At 37.9% G+C, this 23,167-nt stretch overlaps 1 protein-coding gene across 2 annotated transcripts in view; it reads right to left on the reverse strand.

The window, feature by feature from the left end:
• Positions 1–23,167, reverse strand: part of LOC127653844 (serine/threonine-protein kinase N2-like) — a 99,521-nt gene that overhangs the window by 64,739 nt on the left and 11,615 nt on the right. Inside the window, exons 1-2 of one of the 2 annotated variants that reach the window (XM_052140626.1) lie at positions 18,638–18,835; positions 2,525–2,825 (exon numbers count right to left, since the gene is read on the reverse strand). In XM_052140626.1, coding sequence (XP_051996586.1) covers positions 2,525–2,825; positions 18,638–18,643 — 307 coding nt within the window. In that variant the 5' untranslated portion in view covers positions 18,644–18,835. Of the gene's footprint in view, positions 1–2,524; positions 2,826–18,637; positions 18,836–23,167 lie in introns of those variants that run through there. The other variant, XM_052140625.1, reaches the window with a different exon arrangement.

Below are 23,167 nucleotides of genomic sequence, written 5' to 3' on the forward strand. Positions count from 1 at the left end.
TGCTTGATACGTAATTTATCCTACTATAGTATGAGGAAGTCCCCGTCATGTGGTAACTGAGGTATGCATGATGTCATAACTTCCTCTATATCTTCACCATATTTGGACAGAGAACTTGTGCACCTTCTAGCTTTGTGAAGGTTTGAAAATCACCATATGAAAGAATTACAGCATGTCAGCGGATCATATCCCATAATTTAGAGCAAAATAGACATAAATAATTATTTATGAAATAAATAAGAGAATATATAAACATTTCTATAAATGTGCACACTGTTGGACTAAATGTTCTATTGGATGTTGTTCACTGAAGCCTACTAAGGATAACTCGTATGGAGTTCGATAACCTTTGTGTGAAAGAAATGTAAGAAATTAACAAACATAGAACATATACTACTGTATAACACATATTAATACATAATACCATTATCATCATAATGGTACGTTTGCAACACACACAGAGGCGAAAGTGTATACAATCACAGAGGAGATTCTTGTTGTTCAAGCACTATTTATAAAGCTGGACTGAATTATTATGACTACACATGACAATTCACTTATAGCCCCAATGTTGCTGCATGACCATTGCTTTTTATGGTAACATCCACAAATATATGGAATCATTGGCATATTAACTTCAGAGTAGTGTTCAAAATGCATGTAAAACACAATAAACATGGAAATAAAGCAAACTAAACTCAAGAAGCTCCTGTGATGGTCGGAGAACGTTTGCAGCTTTCAACTTCACATATACAACACTATTCTTGCAAAATGTTTCCAGATGACTGACAGAGAACAGTGAAAACACTATGTGTGATTGTTCCGTGAGAAGCAACAGACAGCAAATCAGACAGACACACACATAGACAGCTTTCTTTTGTCTAGTCTTTAAAAAATTCAAACAAATGCGTTTCAAGTGTGAGTCTGTGTGCCTAAAGACATTTCACATGTCACTGAGACATCTTACAGCTAGCTCACCCCACCACAGTAGCGGGTAGATCTCCAAAATGAATTCCAAATTAAAAAGATTTCCGTCACTGCACAAAAAGTACCCGAATTTAATGTGCCATGGGTGCTAATTTCATACACTGTTGCTCAATATTACTGCTTACTATTGTTTATTGGAGCATACTCCTAAAAATTGTGACATTTTATTCTTGTTTTCATTTAGAGAAAAAAACGTTTTAACTATGCCTTGATGTTTTACTGTTTTAGTTCTTAAAGGTGCAATATGTAACAATTTTCATGTAATATTAGCCTTTTTTTTTTTTTGCCAATGTGTGAACGGTTTATAACACAACTTAAAAAATTAGCCCTTCCTGGACTTCCTAGGTTGCCTATTAAAGCCTGTAGACTGATTGTCATGCAAAGGGAGTGGGTCGCGAAGGATGTGATGTTTGTGCGCTCCTACACAAACTTGGAGTACGCCCAAAAAAAAAAAAAAAAAACAACATATCTACTGAATCCAGTCTGGCTAAGCGGGAACGTGATCGTGGTCGAATGAAAACTAGAGTGAACATCGGCAGGACATTTGATTCCTGGAGTGAACTTTGTTTGGTTTTGGAGATCAAAACAGACCCTGAATTGGCATTCTTCTTATCAGACAGGTAAGCTTACATAACTGCAAAGCATGAGAAATATAGTTGATATATCAAAATGACAGTTGTGATTGAATCACATCAATACTGAATTGTATCAACATATTTATAAATGTCTATTTTATAAACAGCTACTGTCATCATCCACCAAATTTTGCTAACAGTTATTGATAAACTGGCTAGCTAGCTAATGCCAACATAGGCTATCGTTTAAATGCAGTCAATGTATCATGCAAAGAAAAGTGATTACTTCAAACTACAGTCTCACATAGTCAGACCTATATCCACTCTTTGTTTTAGCCCTGTTCCAGCCCTGTTCCAGCACTGGAGGTTCAAATATAATATACAGTCTCTAAGTGTGTAATAAAATAATCATAACAGTGTCATTTGAATTATGCTACCTCATCTGTCAGCATGATGCCGGTGAATCACGTTGTCTCTTTGTATATTACATCATTGTTTTGGCCGATGCTTGCATCCCTATGGAGTGTGTGCGCGAGTTGCGAGTGTGAACACGAGCAACAGGTAGCTGGCTGCAGTTCACTTAAATGGCCAAAGGTGGCATTAATAACAAGGGTTTCTGAATCTTACATACTGCACCTTTAATGTAAAAAGGATAATGGATCTACTTTGTAACAATGACATAAAATTATGGTTCTGACTGAAATAGCAACATTTTAATCATTTTAGAGCAAATACATTAATATGGATCAGTGAAAGGACTCAAATGTAGCAGATCAATTTACCTTTCTTACTAAATCATCTTTTACCAATTCTTGTACCACGTGCAAAAAAACATAATAGTTGTGGTCATTTTTTAATCAGTCATGTGCTTGAAAACAAATACAAAAATGTACACAATGCTTGCATTGTCTAACGGTACAGTAAGAGAAAAAAAATACATAGAGAAGTGAAGTCAGCCATACCTACAAGCTCCTCCGGATCCTTCACCACTATATGTGCGTTCAGTTCCTGAAGCTCCTGGTGTAGTTCCTCCACCTTCTTGTTGGACTTCTTTAGCATGTTGTCAACATAAGCCAGGCTCTTCTTATCTGTGGTAACCTTCCTTAAGTTCTCTGCTCCTTCTTTGATTTTCAACTCTTTACGGATCTCTCGTTTAATCTGGTCCTTTATCTCATCCAGCTTTTGCTGGACCATGGTGTCCGAGAGGTCCAGATTATGACCAAGACCCAGGCGTTCTGAGACCATCTGACCCCGAGCATCACCCTGTGGAGCAGGAGAAAGTGTGAGATAGCAGAAATTTTTCAATTTATCTGAGGATTCATAGGCATGGCATGCATTCTGGAAAGCAGCATCATTCTCAAAATTCAATGCAATGACAAGTTATCAGAATAATTAGTGGCATGCATTGAGTGTAATATTCCTCTGCACTGCAGTATGGGAGGATTTCACTTTCACATGGTGGCGTGTATGATCCAGTTCAGTCGTTATGTAATGGAATAAAGTGCTAGCTAATCAGCTTGAGGCGGCCCTGGAACCCCTCAAGAACATTACAACACAACTTCAGATATACACAAAAGTAAAAACCAAAAGAGCACTGGTCACACAAGGGTAAGCAATGTTGCAACACTATATGATCCACCATAATGCCCCTATAATTCAAACTTTAACTCAGGAGTTTGTGAATCATATGAGCTCATAAAAGTGATATGTTTGTGAATCAGACTGCACTAGTCACGCTGTATGTTTGTTTTTCTACGTGCAGATCAGGCAGAATGTTGTCTTTATTTTATGATTCCCAGTTTTGCATTCTAGTCCTCATTTCAGTTTAGTCTACATTTCAAGTAATATTTATTCATTTTTGTCAATTTTACTTTGACTAAAATGCAATATAATTTGTCAACAAAAAATTATTAGTTGACGATAATATGCAAAATAAAAACATTATCATACTGTAACAGATAAAACAGAAACTAAGTATTCAAATATTTATATACCTCAACCTAGTCTCATGGAATGAACGTTACTATAGCAAAATTAGAACGTGTGTCGCTGCCATTTCCTGGTGAATTGAACACTAAAGGTGCTCCAAGAACTGTTTTTTTTTTTTTTTTTATTCACTTTCACACAAATCACAGTTACAACTGATTGAGTCAATAAAAACGTATATTTTGCACTAGGGTTGCACGATTGGACAGTCAAATTGCGATTTTTTTTTTTTTTTTTAAATATTGCGATTTGACCTACGATTATGATGGTAATTTTTTCCACATGTTCAACTGCAAAAAGGCTACTGGGGATTTCACACTTGAGCCCTCTTAAAAAGAACTAAATTGAGACCTTTTTTCAGTTCAACCACAAACAAATAAAAATATAAACAGTGAAACAATGTCTTCTTCATATCCAAATGTAACCATGCACTATGTACCTGTTTTTGTCCATTTTGTAATAGGGTCTCAGCCCACTAATCATTCTTGACTGTCAGTCTTCAACTTGACTGTGTTACAAAGGGATGCACCAATCAGGATTTTAACATCTGATCACGATCTCCAATTTTCTTTTCATCTCATCAATCGATGCAGCTCTGTCAAAACTGGTTATATGTAAGCTTCCTGCTCAATGTCACTGTTAACTACATTTCCCTGTTGGTAAAACAATAGTTTTGCCTAGTTTTTGCTGTCAAAAATAATGTTGATTGATTTAATAATTCAGTATACACAAAATATAAATGTTACTCTTTATTCTAGGCCTTAAAAACTAGTAGGCTTATACAAACTATTCTTTACTGTATATAAGATAGTCCTAAAGAATGAGGCTTAATGTCAAAAGTTTAACTGATAACTGGTGTACATTTAAAGTGCAAATTTTGGTTAGTATGTTACCATTTAATTTTATTATTTTAATTCATTATTTTATTATATTACATTTTGCAATGCATTATATTATAGTAACTAAATATTGTATATAGATTTATTATATGCATGTTCCTTCCTTTTCATTTTGTTGGATGTTGGTAATATTAGTTCCGCATTTACTTGTTTCCGCGAGGAGTGTAATAAGGGCCACACGCTCTCTCGTGAGGTAAACAAATGACAGGAGACTGGAAGATGAGATGTTTCTGGACTCTACAGGTGTTGCTGTTAATGCTGTTTGCTCAGCAATCATTTAATAAAGATGTTTGAATTATACCCCAGCTTGTATTCAGCATTACTATGATACCTGTGCCTTGCGGAGACTGAGATTCTGCTACCGCAGATAATAAAAACACTTCACACAGGACGTGCCAGTTTAGTGTAAATAAAGCGTTTAGCGCACGTAAGCAAACAGAACTGAACTCAGAGCACTTCTGTTACTTTAAGCATGAGAGGCAGTTGTGGAGCACAGAACTGCTCTGAAAACACTAACAATGCTCTAACTTAATATAGACTGGACAGAGCAGCGCAAATAAACTTTGAAGGGAGCAGACTATTTATTTAATCAAATCGCAGCCCTTCCCGTTTAATCGCACAAGGTCATATCGTGGTTTCGATTTTATTTTGTTTGTGTAGCCCTATTTTGCACATTTATTCACACGGAAAACTTTCTCTAACCGGGGGGTATAATATAGAGAGGTGGGGATATAACAGAGTTATACTACAGAGAAGAGGAGAGGGGTGGGTATAATAGAGGTAATCTAGAGGGATGTTACAGATTATACCTCTAGGCCTATAATTTATAAAACATTACTCTTGAGAAATACAAATTCTTGGTGTAAATTGCATATTCTGAACAAACTTTTTTTTTTTTTTTAAGAAAAAAAAAAAACTACTGGATATTTTTTCAAGAATGGGTATGGGTAACTATGGTTGCCAGCCACATGAAATCACACACCAAGCATTGGGAGCGTGTGTCAAGACTGCAGAACCGACATTCTATAATCTTCATCCATATAGTTTCATCCATATCAAAGTTTATGTTATCTTATCTGTTTCCATTCATATTTTCGGCCGAAATGTTGGTGCATCAATCAGTTAACTTATCAGAATCAGCTTTATTGCCAAGTATGTTTACACATACAAGGAATTTGTCTCAGTGACAGGAGTTTCCAGTGCACAACAATACAAAAACAGCAGCAAGACATAGATAATAATAAAATAAATACACATCTATAGATACACACATACACATACAGTATCTCACAAAAGTGAGTACACCCCTCACATTTTTGTAAATATTTGATTATATCTTTTCATGTGACAACACTGAATAAATGACACTTTGCTACAATGTAAAGTAGTGAGAGTACAGCTTGTATAACAGTGTAAATTTTCTGTCCCCTCAAAATAACTGAACACACAGCCATTAATGTCTAAACTGCTCGCAACAAAAGTGAGTACAATCCTAAGTGAAAATATGTCCAAATTGAGCCCAATTAGCCATTTTCCCTCCCCGGTGTCATGACCCGGGTCTCAGCTGTGAATGGGGAGCAGGTGTGTTAAATTTGGTGTCATCGCTCTCACACTCCCTCAAACTGGTCAATGGAACTTCAACATGGCACCACATGGCAAAGAACACTCTGAGGATCTGAAAAAAATAATTGTTGCTCTACATAAAGATGGCCTAGGCTATAAGAAGATTGCTAAGACCTGACACTGAGCTGCAGCATGGTGGCCAAGACCATACAGTGTTTTAACAGGAACGGTTCCACTCAGAACAGGCCTCGCCATGGTCGACCAAAGAAGTTGAGTGCACGTGCTCAGCATCATATCCAGAGGTTGTCTTTGGGAAATAGACGTATGAATACTGCCAGCATTGCTGCAGAGGTTGAAGGGGTGGGGGGTCAGCCTGTCAGTGCTCAGACCATACGCCACACACTGCATCAATTTGGTCTGCATGGCTGTCGTCTCAGAAGGAAGCCTCTTCTAAAGATGATGCACAAGAAAGCCTGCAAACAGTTTGCTGAAGACAAGCAGACTAAGGACATGGATTACTGGAACCATGTCCTGTGGTCCGATGAGACCAATATAAATGTATTTGGTTCAGACGGTGTCAAGCGTGTGGCAGAAACCAGGTGAGGAGTACAAAGACAAGTGTGTCTTGCCTACAGTCAAGAATGGTGGTGGGAGTGTCATGGTCTGGGGCTGCATGAGTGCTGCTGGCACTGGGGAGCTACAGTTCATTGAGGGAACCATGAATGCCAACATGTACTGTGACATAATGTAGCAGAGCATGATCCCTTCCCTTCGGAGACTGGGCCGCAGGGCAGTATTCCAGCATGATAACCAATAATCCTCTCACCAGACCGAACTGTCCTTTGTAGTCTTCTGATGTCTAATTTCGTAGCTGAACCAAACCATACCGTTAATGAAGTGCAGAGGACAGACTCAATGACTGCTGAGAAGAAATGTATCAGCAGCGCCTTAGACAGGTTGAACTTCCTCAGCTGGCGAAGGAAGTACAACCTCTGCTGGGCCTTTTGAGTCAATGTGTTTCTCTCACTTCAGGTCCTGTGACATGGTAGTTCCAAGGAACCTGAATGACTCCACTGCTGCCACAGTGTTGTTCAGAATGGTAAAGGGGGTCAGCGTTGGGGTGTTCCTCCTAAAGTCCACAATCATCTCCACCGTTTTGAGCGTGTTGAGCTCCAGGTTGACATGACTTCTGTATGCAGACTCATCGTCATCTCGGATGAGGCAGATGACAACGGTGTCATCTGCAAACTTCAGGAGCTTGACAGAGGGGTCCTTGGTGATGCAGTCATTGGTGTAGAGGGAGAAGAGTAGTGGGGAGAGCACACATCCCTGGGGGCACCAGTGCTGATTGAATAGGTGCTGGAAGTGACTTCTCACTATCCAGTGATCTATTGAAGTGTGAAGATGGGGTCCATTTGGTTAGCACAGGATCAAAGACACACTGGTGAGACGCCATCTCACAGTTTATTACGATGGACATCAGAGGATGAACTGATGCCAACACCAACCATAAGACATGGGATACATCATTTGAATGGTTTTATATTTATTTTTATATGTTTTTTATACTTGGATTTAGGATAGACCTCACTGAAATTACCAACTGGTTGAACTGCGATGCACCTCACTGATCTCTGCCTGCATTACCTCGGCCTAATGATGGACTATACTCTTATAATGAAATACATAGACTACCAATTAATTGTCAACAAAACCCTTCATCTGCCAACTAACAAAGGACAATGCATCTATGTGAACTTCTGCAGTTAATCCAGGGTGGACTTCAAAGACAATAGTCATTTATCTTACAGTTCTTACAAATCTGTGTGTAAACACTGACCCTTAACACTTACTTAGTTCAATAATTTTAAACCATGACTATACATAATTAATATTGGTATTATATTCAAATTGTTTTAAACACAATCCACAATCACATTTGATCAAACTACGCATTACGCAAAACAGACATTACAGTTCCATTTTCTGTTAATGGATGATTTTCTGAAAAGCTGCTTTGAAATGATGCGTGTTGTGAAAGGTGCTATACAAAATAAAAATTACATGACTTGCAATTTTTTATATTTTTATGTTTGGGCATAGTAATATTTACAAATGTGGTTTGAACAGACAAATGTATTTACACTTGGCTGAGCTTTGTCTGGAATGTGGCTCAAATCACATCTGGAGTGATAGGATTTATATCAGTCTCAAATCCATCTTGGAGGGCATTTACACGATCAGATAGCAAACCGATCAGCAAAAACACATGCAGAGACCTATTGTAAATACCCCCCTAAGGGTACAGAGTATTTGTATTCACATTGCACAATAAATAATACCAAATTAAGAAATAGATGCAGACAGTAGGAGAGGGAGAACTTTGATGCAGATCGCTGAAGAAACAAACTAAACACTGACAAAGAGCGCAGCTGACGCACATGGACTAGGGCTGGGACAACAAAAAATACGTCGACGCAAAATATCCGCGTCTATTCGTCAGACCCAAAACAAAGATGGCGGCGCCAGAGAGTAGTAGCAACACGAGTGGCTCCTCAGACTATCAGAAGTGCAAGGCACTCGTTCCTCTAAAGTATGGGAATTCTTTTAAATTAAAGGAAACAATTACGTGATATGTCGTCTTTGCAAAATGGAGATGGCCTTCCATTCTAGCACCACGGCAATGCACCAGCACCTGAAGAGGCGCCGCGCATGCGCGCGCACGCACACACTCACTCACGCACACACTCACAGTATTCTTAAGGTGAACGGAAAGTGTCAGAGTGTAAGTTGTTATTTGCATGTGAATGAAGATGCTTTTTTTCAGTATGTTCAACATAAATGTTGAATTCTGAATGTTTATTTTCATTATTTATTTTTTGTTGGAAAAGCACTTTCTGTATTAGCTTAAAGCCCCCACGTTTACAATAGCTCTAAGAAAGGGTGGCTGGGTGACCTTTTTATTTTTTTATTGAATGCTAGAAATCAGAATGCATTATTTTGCTCTTGTACACTTTTACTTGAAATTTATTTTTGAATTTTGAGTTTAAGAAAAAGGTGAGAGGCAGAGTGTATTACTACTATATGTTGTTGTTATTTTTATGTGAATGAAGAATTAAAAGATGCACTTTTTTCAGTAAGCTAGGAATGTGTTTTCAACATAAATGTTCAATTCTGTTGGTTCAGGAAGGACGCCATGACAGGCTGCTGGCTCCCACTGTCGCTGTTAAACAAGTATTTTGGGTGACCTTTTTATTTTTTTATTGAATGCTAGACATCAAGTTGTTGTTATTTTAATCTGAAAGAAGATTTACAAGATGCACTTTTTTCAGTAAGCTAGGCCTATGTGTTTTCAAGGCTTCAAGGTTTTATTAAATGCTACCTCTGACTAAGAATGCATTACTTTTCACTTGTATAGTCTTTTATTTTGGAATTTTAGAGCAATAAACATATATTGCAATGTTAAGGAATTATTTTTTTTTTCCATTCAGATATGTAAATCAACATGTATAAATTGCTATTAGTCAATTAATGGGGAGATAATCGAATCGGACTGGAATCGCTAGATTAATCGATGCATCGAAAAAATAAATCGCTAGATTAATCGTTTAAAAAATAATCGTTTATCCCAACACTAACATGGACATATCTAACATGTCACACAAAAGCACAGGGCAAAGCCATTTGGAATCAAATAATGCATCTTTTAAACTTGCTGCCTGGCATTAGCATAATCAACAACAATATCACAGGAATTAAAGATTTATATCCATTTGGCGGAGACACACTGATGTGGCCAAATGTAAATGGCATGTGCTTATTCAATTGGGTGGCAATCAGATCATTAAAAACACATATGACCAAGTATGAATACCCCCTATGACTGGACTATTTTAATACATTTTTTGAAGATTTTTCCTTTCACGAAAAAAAAAAAAAAAAAACGGTACTAGTACAAAGTGAATATCTTTCATTATATTTTTTCCCTCATCATATTTTCATCAACAGTGCATTTTTAATGTTTGATCATGTCATGATGGGTCTTCTCGACTAGTCAAAAAGCCCTTAGTCAACAAACAATGCATGGAGAGTGGTGCTGTGCGACGTGCAATACCAGCATTTCATGAGCTAACGTCCTTATCTTAATTCGATTATGGACTGTCATGTATACTTGCACCAACTAAGACAGACAGATGAAAACTTTAGCTTGACAATGCAAGAAAAAAACAACTAAATAATATATATAAAAACTATAATAACAGAGTTGCTGCAGAGTTTTTAAAATCAAATGTAAGACTTTTTCAAGACCTTAACAGATAAAATGAATACTGTATCCCCATACCAAAACAGACCCACTAAAATCACAATATACAAAAGTTTATAATACATGTATACACAAATATATCACATTAAAATGGGTTTATGTACCATTATATAAATAAATACAATTTAGAAGTCAACCAATATTGGATTTTTCTGGTCTGATGATGTGTTGAAAGGCAATTAATCTTCCAATAGATTTAAAATTGGTAGACTATATTAAATGTTCTTCGTCTGTACTTCCTGTGATGGAGAAGGCTAGGCAATCACAGCAGTGCTGATTTAGGGCCATATAGCACGATTGCGAGTGTGATATTGCTTTTATACAACAGTTCAATGAACAAGTAAATAAAAAGAAATTAGGAAAAACTGAGTATGGTCATAAAAACGCATTTGTGTTTTTATTATGCGGCGGATCAGAATCTGCCTTTGCTGGTTCAAACCAAATGATGTGTCCAAGCATTCGTTAGTAATTAAAAAAATGTCACTTCAGAAATAGTATCGCGGCTTGTGATGTTTCTAACAAGTTATTGGATAAACAAGGATGGATATGTGAAAGAGAGAGAGAGAGTGCGATCACCTGTTGCCACACCAAAGCAGAGATGCTGTCAGCTTTCTAAAGATCAGCTTTCTCAGTGGAAAAGTAGCTGTCCAAGCGGGGGTTTTTATCCCTATATTTCACAATAGAAACCGCAATCTCTGCCATTTAAAATACCACGTCCTCTCCAATGTGGAAAGTCCGGAAAGAGGTAAGCACCTTGAGTTGTGTAATTGATCAGTCTGATGCTTTTCTCAGCTGTGATGAGCCTTAATACTGAAGTTGTTAGTTTAAAGCCATTTTCTAACTTTAGTAGTGTAGTAGTAATACGAGCGATCATGGAGTGCTGTGGTATGTAAACAGACTGACGCGGATTCACGTTACCTAACTGGCTCATATTACACACAATTATCGTTTGCCACCAACTGCTGGCGAACATGTGATGTAAAAAAAAATACATGTGAAGAAGAGACAAACATACAGTAGCTCTTAACTAGGGTTTAGGGCTGGGACAATGACGTTGACGCAAAAAATACGTTGACACAACATATGCGCGTCGATTCGTCGGACCCAAAACAAAGATGGCGGCGCCGGAGAGTAGTAGAAACACGAGTGGCTCCTCAGACTATCAGAAGTGCAAGGCGGCATGCACTCGTTCCTCTGAAGTATGGGAATTCTTTCATTTAAAAGGAAACAATTCCGTGATATGTCGTCTTTGCAAAATGGAGATGGCCTTCCATTCTAGCACCACGGCAATGCACCAGCATCTGAAGAGGCGCCACCCGGGAGCAGCTGCAGATGACAGGGCACCGTAAGTTTTTTTCAACTCCCCACTTTGCACTCGATGTTGGAGTAGGCTATAATACGTTGTCGACACCTAAAGTTTACACTTATAGCTATTAATAATGCGCTTATAGCTATGAATGTCGTGAAAAATACATAGAGGACACTGACAACGCACTGACAGACAGGACCAAGCAGGTAACATTTAATAAAGTCTCAACTTTCAACTCAAATTTGGTCATTCAAAGAAAATTAAACCATAAATAGGCCTACTATTTTGTGGCTCTTTAATGTGTCGTGACAGATTGCCTCAGTTAAAGCTGCTCGTGAACCGATCATCTTTTCCTTGGTTAATTTATAGCATCAAATAGGCCAAACATGAATGTAGCCTACATCAGAAGGACTGTTGTTTTAACTGTGGAAAGATGTCAGTACAGTAGCCTACAATCCATTATTCAAATTCAAATCCACCAACGTTAATCTTCTCTCTCCTGACTACTTAATCGGACAAAAATGGCGTATTATGATTGATTGATCAGATCGCCAGTCAATCAAACTCCCGGCAAATGTTTTTTTTTTTTTACATTTTATACACCCCCACCCCCGATGAAACTGGTATTACCGGTGTTGTCACAAGTCGATTAATCGAAATCGAACTGAAAAAATGAATCGTTAGATTAATCGATGCATCGGAAAAAATAAATCGCTAGATTAATCGTTTAAAAAATAATCGTTTATCCCAGCCCTACTAGGGTTGCAGCGGTATACCGGTTTCACGGTATACCACGGTTTGAAAATTGACAGTTATCATACCATGTACATTTGCTTATTTATAGTACTGAGAAAAAACGCAACCGGACGGAGGATCTCACATACGTGTACACATCTCCTTTCCTCCTTGTCTGCCTGTCAGGCTCGTCAACTTGCGACACACACACACACACACACACAGCGGAGAAAATGTCAGAGAGAAGTGAGGCGATGGGGTCTGACATGAGTGTGTGTGAGTTTAAGCAGTGTTTCTCAACTGGTCTATTTGGACTGGGTCGTGGACAGCAGGGACAGAACAATGCCATGGTTCTCCCATTGAATATATTCCGGCGGCCGCCCAAGCGATAGACTATTTAGGACTGCCGAGGCAGATTTAATGATAATCCCGCTCATTTATCGTTTTTTTTTCACTGGCTATTTCAGTTAACTTGCATTGGGAGCTAATGCATCTCCACAAGCATTTAACATGCTCAGGGTTGCCAGATAAGCAACGCAACACCCCCAGTTTGAGATTTAATCTTGCACAAATTGGAAATATTCCGTCTAATGTTATACTCATTTTATACAATCTGGCAACCATGCACGTCTTGCTTTCTCCTTTGAACAAACTTGGCAATCTGTAGTGCAATATTCTGCTAATGGAAAAGTGTTATACGGCTACTCTGTGTCCATTCTAGAGGCTGCTTGTGATGTTTGGTGCTACTAATTTAGCAGGTAAATCTTCTCAGTGATTAAATTAAATACAGAAGTAGATCTCGGCATCGTTGACACACGGAGGGGTAATCATTGACATGCGAGTAAAAGCAAGCCAGAGACGAATATGTAAATGTATTTTTTATTTGTGCAATTTAGAAGTGTTGAAGTCCCTTCGCACCTGTATGTTAATCTAACTCTTGCAGTAATCATTTATCATAGTCATGCAGCCTGTGTTATTCAGTTGTGTGCTGAAAAACCAGAGGAGACCTGCATCATGAAACATTTAACATGTAAATGGGTAATGTTTTAGAAAAAAATAAGTAAACTTGCATGCTTCACGACAAACATTAAAAGTTCTATACATTTTTTTTTATTTATTAAAACACACCCCTGATGTAGATGATGTTAAATTGAATAATAAATTAACAGGGAAGTAGAGATGGTAAAATTTATTTAGAAGCTCAGCTTATAATTTATTCAGTTTTGAATGCCTGCTAGAAAAGTATCTACCTTTGTAGAGCAATACAATACTTTAGGCAATTGCAGAATAGTCCCATTAGTCACAAATACACTTCAGAGAATTAAGTACACAACTATTTCTGGGCTTAAAAGATACCAAACCAATCTCAAAAGGATAACAATGTGGCCCCATATGCACTACTTAAATAACTTTTGTTGTTGTTGTCAAAAATAATGTAACTGTACTAGAAAACCATGAACAAAACTATGCAACAAAAGGAAATGCGACCCAGGATACATTAAATACAGGTTAGGTTTAATCTATGGCAGGTCGACACTTGATATCCAATGTAAAATCTGTCCTGAAGCTGGGAACCAGTGAGTTAAAAAGGAACAGACAGGAGCAGTCTGGCTGTGCTGTCATCCACCTACAGTATATGTAAACTGTTAACAATCATAGGACATTACTTCAAAAGCTCACACAGCTGATGTTATTTTTCATTTAGTAGTTAATTTAACATGCTATGCTAACATGTAAACTAATATGCTTTATTTATATAACATGTTATAGTTACATGCTATTTTTTATCATGTTTATTATTAGGTTTATTATAATTCTGTTAGCTTATTTTTTCTATTCATTTTATTTTAAATAAAGTGTTTGCTCAAAAATAAATAACCCTTCTGTTTTCACTGATAATTGTAATTGTGTAATACCATATGCCGTGATATTTTCTGAGACTGTTATCATACAGCAAAAAACTCACACCGTTGCAACCCTACTCTTAACACATCTGCACAGCTCTTACACTTTAGTTTAACATGAACACAAGTGGAGTGATACAGTGAAGCGTCCGAGTGCTGATGATGTGAGACCATCATTGCTCATGGAACGTCTCTTGTCCAATCAGATTCGAGGACCGGAACTAACTGTTGTATTTATACATGCATGCATTCATTCACAGCAAAAAAAGAAACATCCTTTCACTTTCAACTGCTTTTATTTTCAGCAAACATAACGTGTAAATATTTATATGAACATAAAAAGATTCAACAACTAAAACATAAACTGTACAAGTTTCATACATGTGACTAACAGAAATGGAATAATGTGTCCCTGGACAAAGGGGAGGTCAAAATCAAAAGCAACAGTCAGTATCTGGTGTGGCCACCAGCTGCATGAAGTACTGCAGTGCATCTCCTCCTCATGGACCAGATGTGCCAGTTCTTGCTGTGAGATGTTACCTCACTCTTCCACTAAGGCACTTGCAAGTTACCAGTTTTTTGCAATTCTTTCCATAAAGCCTGCACCCCTGAGTCTTCTCTTTACTGTTATACATGAATCTGGTGTTGAGCAGATAGAATTCAATGAAGCTATCAGCTGAGGACATGTTAGGCATCCAATTCTCAAACTAGACTCTGCTGTACTTATCCTCTTGTTTAGTTGTACATTTGGCCTTCAACATCTCTTTCTGCCCTTGTTAGAGCCAGTTGTCTTTGAAGAATGTGGTGTACAGCTTTGTATGAAATTATTATTTTTTTTGGCAATTTCAAGCACTGTACAGTGCACCCGTAAAGTATTTCACAGTGCTTCACTTTTTCCACATTTTGTTATGCTACAGCCTTATTCCACAATGAATTCCACATTCATTATGTTCCTCAAAATTCTACAAACAATACCCCCATAATGACAACGTGAAAGAAGTTTGTTTGAAATCTTTGCAAATTTATTGAAAAGAAAAAAAGAAAAAAAGATGTCACGTAGCTACTCCTTTGTTATCTTGGCTGTGTGCTTGGGATCGTTGTCCTGTTGGACGATGAACCTTCACCCCTGTCTGAGGTCCAGAACGTTCCGGAGCAGGTTTTTATCAAGGATGTCTCTGTACAGTGCTGCATTCATCTTTTCCTTGATCCTGACTAGTCTCCCAGTTCCTGCCGCTGAAAAACATCCCCACAGCATGATGCTGCTACCACCATGCTTCACTGTAGGGATGACTGGTTTCCTCCAGACATGACGCTTGCCATTCAGTCCAAAAAGTTAAATCTTTGTTTCATCAGACCAAGGATGATCAGTGGAAACAGGATGCACCTGAGCTCAATTTTGAGTGTCATGGCAAAGGCTGTGAATACTTACGTACATGTGATTTTTCGTTTTTTTATTTTAAAAAAACGGTTTTCACGTTGTCATTATGGGGTATTGTTTGTAGAATTTTGAGGAAAATAATCCATTTAATCAATTTAGGAATAAGGCTATAACATAACAAAATGTGGAAAAAGTGATGCGCTGTGAATACTTTCTGGATGCACTGTATATCCTTCATTCATCAAAACAACGATTGACTGATGAGTTTCTAGAGAAGGTCATTTCTTTTTTTTGCCATTTTTGACCTCATATTGACCTTAAAACATGCCAGTCTAATGCATACTGTGGCAACTCAAATACAAATATAATTTTAAGCTTCATTTAATGAACCAAATAGCTTTCAGCAGTGTTTGAAAAAAATGGCAAGTGATTTTCTAGAATCAAATTAGCCATTTAGCATGATTACTCAAGGACAAGTTGTTGGAGTGATGGCTGCTGGAAATGGGGCTTGTCTAGATTTGATCAAAAATGACTTTTTCCAAATAGTGATGGTGCTGGTGCTGTTTTCACAACAGTAGTGTCCTGACTATACTTTTTGATCAGTTGAATGCCACATTGGTTTAAATAAAATAAAGTACCAATTTCCTTCAGAAACAGCTAAATCTGAACATTATTCCAAACTTTTGGCCGCCAGTGTGTGTGTATATATATATATATATATTAAATTGTCTAATGAAACAGAATGGCAAATTTGTGTGTCAACATTCTGGCAGCCTGCATGAGCTTTGAGTCTGGGGCGGGGCAGACAACTCTCTAATATTTTGAATGTGGACTGCAGTACCCATTTCAAACGCTTAGTGTTAATCTTATAATTAGCACCTTTATCTTAGTGTATGTAAACGTCTTACCCAGTGAAAGTGAAACAATCTGCCTGTAAACAATTGTCTGAAAAATTACTCATGTCATCCACAAAGTAGATGTCTTAATGACCTAATATGAAACCTGTGGAGTGGTTAAAAAATTTGTTTTAATGACTTCAAACTAATAGTATGTCAACTTCTGACTTCAACTAATATATAAAAACACACACACACACACACACACACACACACACTTAAATCCACCTGCCTAATATTGTGTTAGTCCCCCTTGTGACGCCAAAACTGCGCCAACCCCAATCTCAGAATAGCATTCTGATATTCTTCTCACCACAATTTTAAAGAGCAGTTATCTGAGTCACAGCTGACTTAGTTCGAACCAATCTGGCCATTCTCCGTTGACCTCTCTCATAAACAAGGCATTTCTGTCCACAGAACTGCCGCTCACTGGTGCGCTCACTTGGCACCATTCAGAGTAAATTCGAGAGACTGTTGTGTTTGAAAATCCCAGAAGATCAGCAGTTACAGAATTACTCAAACCAGCCTGTTTCGCACCAACAATCATGCCACGGTCCAAATCACTGAGATCACGTTTCCCACTGTGATTGTTGATGCGAACATTAACTGAAGCTCCTGATCCATATCTGCATGATTTTATGCACTGCACTGATGTCACACGATTGGCTGATTAGATAATCGCATGGATGATTGTTAGTGCCAGATGGGCTGGTTTGAGTATTTCTGTAACTGCTGATCTCCTAGCATTTTCATACACACACACACACACAACAGGCTCTAGAATGTACTCAGAATGGTTTAAAAAACATCCAGTAATGGGCAGTTCTGCAGATGGAAATCCCTTGCTGATGAGAGAGGTCACCAGAGAATTGCCTGACTGGTTCGAACTGACAAAGTCTACAGTAACTCAGATAACCGCTCTGTACAATTGTGGTTAGAATAGCATCTCAGAATGCCATTCTGAAATGCAGGTTAACGCTGTTTTGGCACCACGAGGGAGACCTACAAAATATTAGGCATGTGGTTGTAATGTTGAGGCTAATTGGTATATATATTATTATTTTTTTAAATGAATTAAAAAAAAATCAACAATGTAAAATTGGCCAAAACTAAACTTGACCAAAGAGAGACATTTTAAGTATATGGAATTTTTTTATGACTAAAACATTGCTTTTCACGACATTCATATGTTTTAAAAGCCTTACATTTTTTTTTTTTTTTTAAAAAGCATATCGCCATTTTAATATTTGATTTATATATTTATATTTAAATATGTACTTCTGTGACTTAAGATGTATGAAGCACACAGCAAAAAAAGCACACCTTAAGAAATCTGACAATTTATATGACCATTAATCCTGAAAGCCCATAAAGAGACACTTAATCATCCTAGCAATAAAACAGACAATTAATCTTCATAATCATAATTATTAGTATATGAGATTATACACATAAAGCTTTCTTTTGGTAAGGTCAAATCATATATCAAAAACAAGTTCATCTGAGAATTGTTTTCCACTTTAGGTTGATTCAGTGCACAGCTCTCGCACTACAACATGGTCTGCAGTACACAAAAACATGCCTGTGTGTTGAACGAGGAGATCCTTTCTGAGGAAGTCTATAAATCTATAAATCTTCTAAGGAAGATTTATAGACATGCAGCAAGCACAGTTTTAGCATTCCGTGTGTGTGTGTGTGTGTTATCAGCAGGGTGGGGTCAGCACACACAGATTCCAACTGTTTCACATCAGCTAGATGTGGCCACACAGAGTGAAAAAAAAGCCAAGCTGTGTGATTTAAACCAAAAGCTTCCTGAAAGAAAGGGATGGATATCTGGAAGGTCACCACAAGCTTTAAAGTGCTACAACCATACATCCTAAAGCATCAGTCCATATCCTGTCAAAATAATGTCAGTGCAATGCTTGCATGACAAAAGGGTCAATAAAATGGGTATATGGCATAATAACCATGCAGAACAAATACATAACTGGTTTCTTCCCAAAATATGGATGACTCCAGCAAACACACACAATCTCAAATTTCAAACAATCCTAAGGATTCAAAGCCATTCCTAAACATACCAACATGTGTACTCTAAAGGTGAAGCAGCCCAGAGATCTTCAAACAAGGGCAGCCCTGTAGAAATCCGTACAGCGTGTAAGCTAGTTTTGGCAGCCGCAGGTCCCATTGCAGATAAGCCTTATGTCGGATAAGCTGTTCATTACAGCTAAATGACGACAAATCTGACGGACGTCGTGGTAGGTCTTAAAATAACGAGAACCAAGACATCAAACACACTGAAACTCCAGTTGCCTTAAAAATCTCCTTCTTCCAGTTCAACCAATCAGAACCACACAACTATGGAGTTAATTTTGTGCCATAATTAAACAAACAAATGCAGCATTTTGGAAACAAACTCAATCTGCTTTGCAAAGGAAAAACCGACTCGCAAACAAACGCGATCTGCTTTGCAAAGGAAAACTCGACTCGCAAACAAACAGAAAGCAATGTGCAAATACAAAGGTCAATTTGAGTGAAAATGAGCAGAGGAGTAACAAATATGTATAGTGTTTTACAAATATAAATAAACGAGCCAAGATCATATTTTACAAATAAACACAAACCATCCTACAAATTGCTTGTCACCTTTAAACAAATACCAAACCTATTGCATACAAATGCATACCTGTCTGTTACGACTGTGCAGATCGGCTTTTTATGAGATCCCTCGGCTCAGATTTTCTCACAAATGCATCCAGGCAGATTTTCTCACAAATGCATCCAGGCAGATTTTCTCACAAATGCGTCCAGGCAGATTTTCTCACAAATGCAGTAGATCCTCTTCCAAAACAGTAGATGATGCTATCGCGATTAATTTAGAGTTAGTCTCCGGTATGGAAGCATATGGGTAGCAATATTCAATTTGACATTTAATATGCAAAAATGACAATGCAATATGTAAAATGGCAATGCATTCTGTATTTAAATTTACATTACCATTCTAGCAACGTTTGGTGCAAAATGAAAATGAAATTACATAATTTACATTTGCCATTTCATACACTCGTTTTAATATGCATTATTGAAACGCTTTATAAGTTGCAAAATTAAAATGAAAATGTATTACAGAAATGATTAGATATGTGTAACATGTTCAAGCAAAAACTGTGGCAAAATGATCATTCAAATGTTATTTTTCTTAATTGCATTTACACTCACAGTCAAGACACTTGCGATTGCTTTTTCATTAAATGTCCACAATGAATGTAGCAAAATTCAATGTGCACATTGAAAATGCATTCGAGCCGATCATGCCCCTGCCCCGCCCCTCCCGCCCTGTCAATCACTGCATCAAGACGGGGCTCGGCAACAGGTAAACATAACATGTTATGGCTATGTTACGGGTTTTGAGTTTACAGTCTATGGTTTTGAGGTGTTGGAAAAATGGCGCGCAGAGCTAATCTGAGCGTTAAATTCACTAGCAGATGAAGTGGAGCGTGAACAGAGAAACGGTAGTATTTCCGAAGATTATTACAGTATGTAGGTGATAGAACCAGTACGTTGTTGGAGCGTCTGGGAGAATTTTCTGCCTTATGGCTTTGACCTCTTAAAGGTGGTGGAAGAACAATTGTATTCGAGAGGCCTAGGGGAGTGGGGAGACCAGCGGCTTTTAACTTTTAACCCATACATAAGATACCCCTCTATGGCCTCGCCAGAGATCTCCACGGCTGCTGGTCTCCCCACTCCCTCCGAATACAATTGTTCTTCCACCACCTTTAAGAGGTCAAAGCCATAAGGCAGAAAATTCTCCCAGACGTTCCAACAACGTACTGGTTCTATCACCTACATACTCGTAATAATCTTCGAAATACTACCGTTTCTCTGTTCACGCTCCACTTCATCTGCTAGTGAATTTAACGCCAGATAGCTCTGCCGCCACCATTTTTCCAACACCTCAAAACCATAGACTGTAAACTCAAAACACGTAACATAGCCATAACATGTTATGTTTACCTGTTGCCGAGCCCGTCTTGATGCAGTGATTGACAGGGCGGAGAGGGCGGAGGGGCGGGCAGGGGCATGATCGGCTCGGAATGCATTTTCAATGTGCACATTGAATTTTGCTACATTCATTAGCGGACATTTAATGAAAAAGCAATCGCAAGTGTCTTGACTGTGAGTGTAAATGCAATTAAGAAAAGTAACATTTGAATGATCATTTTGCCACAGTTTTTGCTTGAACATGTTACACATATCTAATCATTTCTGTAATACATTTTCATTTTAATTTTGCAACTTATAAAGCGTTTCAATAATGCATATTAAAACGAGTGTATGAAATGGCAAATGTAAATTATGTAATTTCATTTTCATTTTGCACCAAACGTTGCTAGAATGGTAATGTAAAATGTAAATTGAAATACAGAATGCATTGTCATTTTGCATATTAAATGTCAAATTGAATATTGCTACCCATATGCTTCCATACCGGGAGACTAACTCTAAATTAATCGCATAGCGCCATCTACTGTTTTGGAAGAGGATCTACTGCATTTGTGAGAAAATCTGCCTGGACGCATTTGTGAGAAAATCTGCCTGGACGCATTTGTGAGAAAATCTGCCTGGATGCATTTGTGAGAAAATCTGCCTTGATGCATTTGTGAGAAAATCTGCCTGGACGCATTTGTGAGAAAATCTGCCTGGATGCATTTGTGAGAAAATCGAGCCGAGGGATCTCATATAAAGCCATCTGCACAGTCGTAACAGACAGGTATGCATTTGTATGCAATAGGTTTGGTATTTGTTTAAAGGTGACAAGCAATTTGTAGGATGGTTTGTGTTTATTTGTAAAATATGATCTTGGCTCGTTTATTTATATTTGTAAAACACTATACATATTTGTTACTCCTCTGCTCATTTTCACTCAAATTGACCTTTGTATTTGCACATTGCTTTCTGTTTGTTTGCGAGTCGAGTTTTCCTTTGCAAAGCAGATCACGTTTGTTTGCGAGTCGGTTTTTCCTTTGCAAAGCAGATTGAGTTTGTTTGCAAAATGCTGCATTTGTTTGTTTAATTATGGCACAAAATTAACTCCATACACAACTATCTATACAGAGCAGCAACAATAGAAAACAAAGAATCCTGGAGGCCATGTCGATTTTAGATTTTAAACAATTATCGTACATTACTAAAGAATGGACATAATAATAATATTAATTCATAATAATAATTCCTTACATTTATATAGCGCTTTTCTAGGCACTCAAAGCGCTTTACATATCATAGGGATGATGCGACGGCAGCCATAGTGTGCCAGAACGCCCACCACACACCAACTATTGGTGTAGAGGAGAGAGTAAAGTGATGTAGCCAATTCAGGGATGGAGATTAATACGAGGCCATGATAGATAGGGGCCAATGGGGGGAATTTGGCCAGGACACCAGGGTTACACCCCTACCCTTGATAAGTAGTCTAGTTTATCTTTAAAACTATACTCAGTTTTTATGTGGCCACAGTAGGAAGTGGTTTGCTTTTGCTAGTATGTTTAGGAGGACTACATAATAATAGAAAAGAACAGGAGTCCAACGTCATCAATCCCTTCCAAGATTCTCTTAATAACTTAAATTTATAAAGCATCCCAGGGTCAGCAATCCATCCATTAGTGTATGAGGAGGGAGTGGAAGATGACTCACAGACAGGTCAATTAAAAGAAAACTCTGTGGATGAAAAACATCCCTGCTCAGATTTCTGATACACAGCAGTCAGAGACAGTGAAAATTCTGTGTGCAGTCTGTGAAGAGTTGTGTAAAAGCTTTGGCTGAACAAAGAGAGTGAGAGTAATCCAACTAACATAGAAGACAGGAACTGACACTATGCTTCAAATAAATGGTTCTCAACTGGTTTGGCTTCAGGACCAGTAGGGGCCTGGGTAGCTCAGAGTGCGTTGACGACCACCCCTGGAGCCGTGAGTTTGAATCCAGGGTGTGCTAAGTGACTCCAACCAATGTCTTATAAACAACCAAATTAGCCCGGTTGCTAGGGAGGAGTCATATGGGGTAACCTCTTTGTGGTAACGATTAGTGGTTTTCGCTCTCAATGGGGCGCGTGGTAAGTTGTGGGTGGATCGTGGAGTCGCACTGTGGTGTCATGCACAATGAGCCACGCGATAAGATGTCTCAGAAGCAGAGGCAACTGATATTTGTCCTCCACCACCCGGATTGAGGTGAGTAACGAATTGGGCATTCCAAATTGTGGAGAAAAATTATAAATATATATATATATTTTTTTTAAATGTTCTTGTCGGTAATGATATACACCCACAATAAACAGATTTTTATGGAAAATTGGTGCCATTTTGAAGACAACCAAAATAATTTTTTTGTTGCACCAAATATAGCAATTTTTTTTAGGCTAACTGGACATTGCTAGAAATAGTTGATAATTATTTATGGCATAACAAGTGCCTTTGCACAGGACTGTATAAAAATAACTTGTTCAGAGTGTGATGTGATTGGTCTGAAGTCATCGATAATGCTTGGAACTTTGAATGCGAATTCACAGCATTTGAATGTGCGTGTTTTTCTTAAATTCTACGAATATTCAAATTTCT

Source organism: Xyrauchen texanus, chromosome 13, assembly GCF_025860055.1.
Source record: "Xyrauchen texanus isolate HMW12.3.18 chromosome 13, RBS_HiC_50CHRs, whole genome shotgun sequence".
Lineage (NCBI taxonomy): Eukaryota > Metazoa > Chordata > Actinopteri > Cypriniformes > Catostomidae > Xyrauchen > Xyrauchen texanus.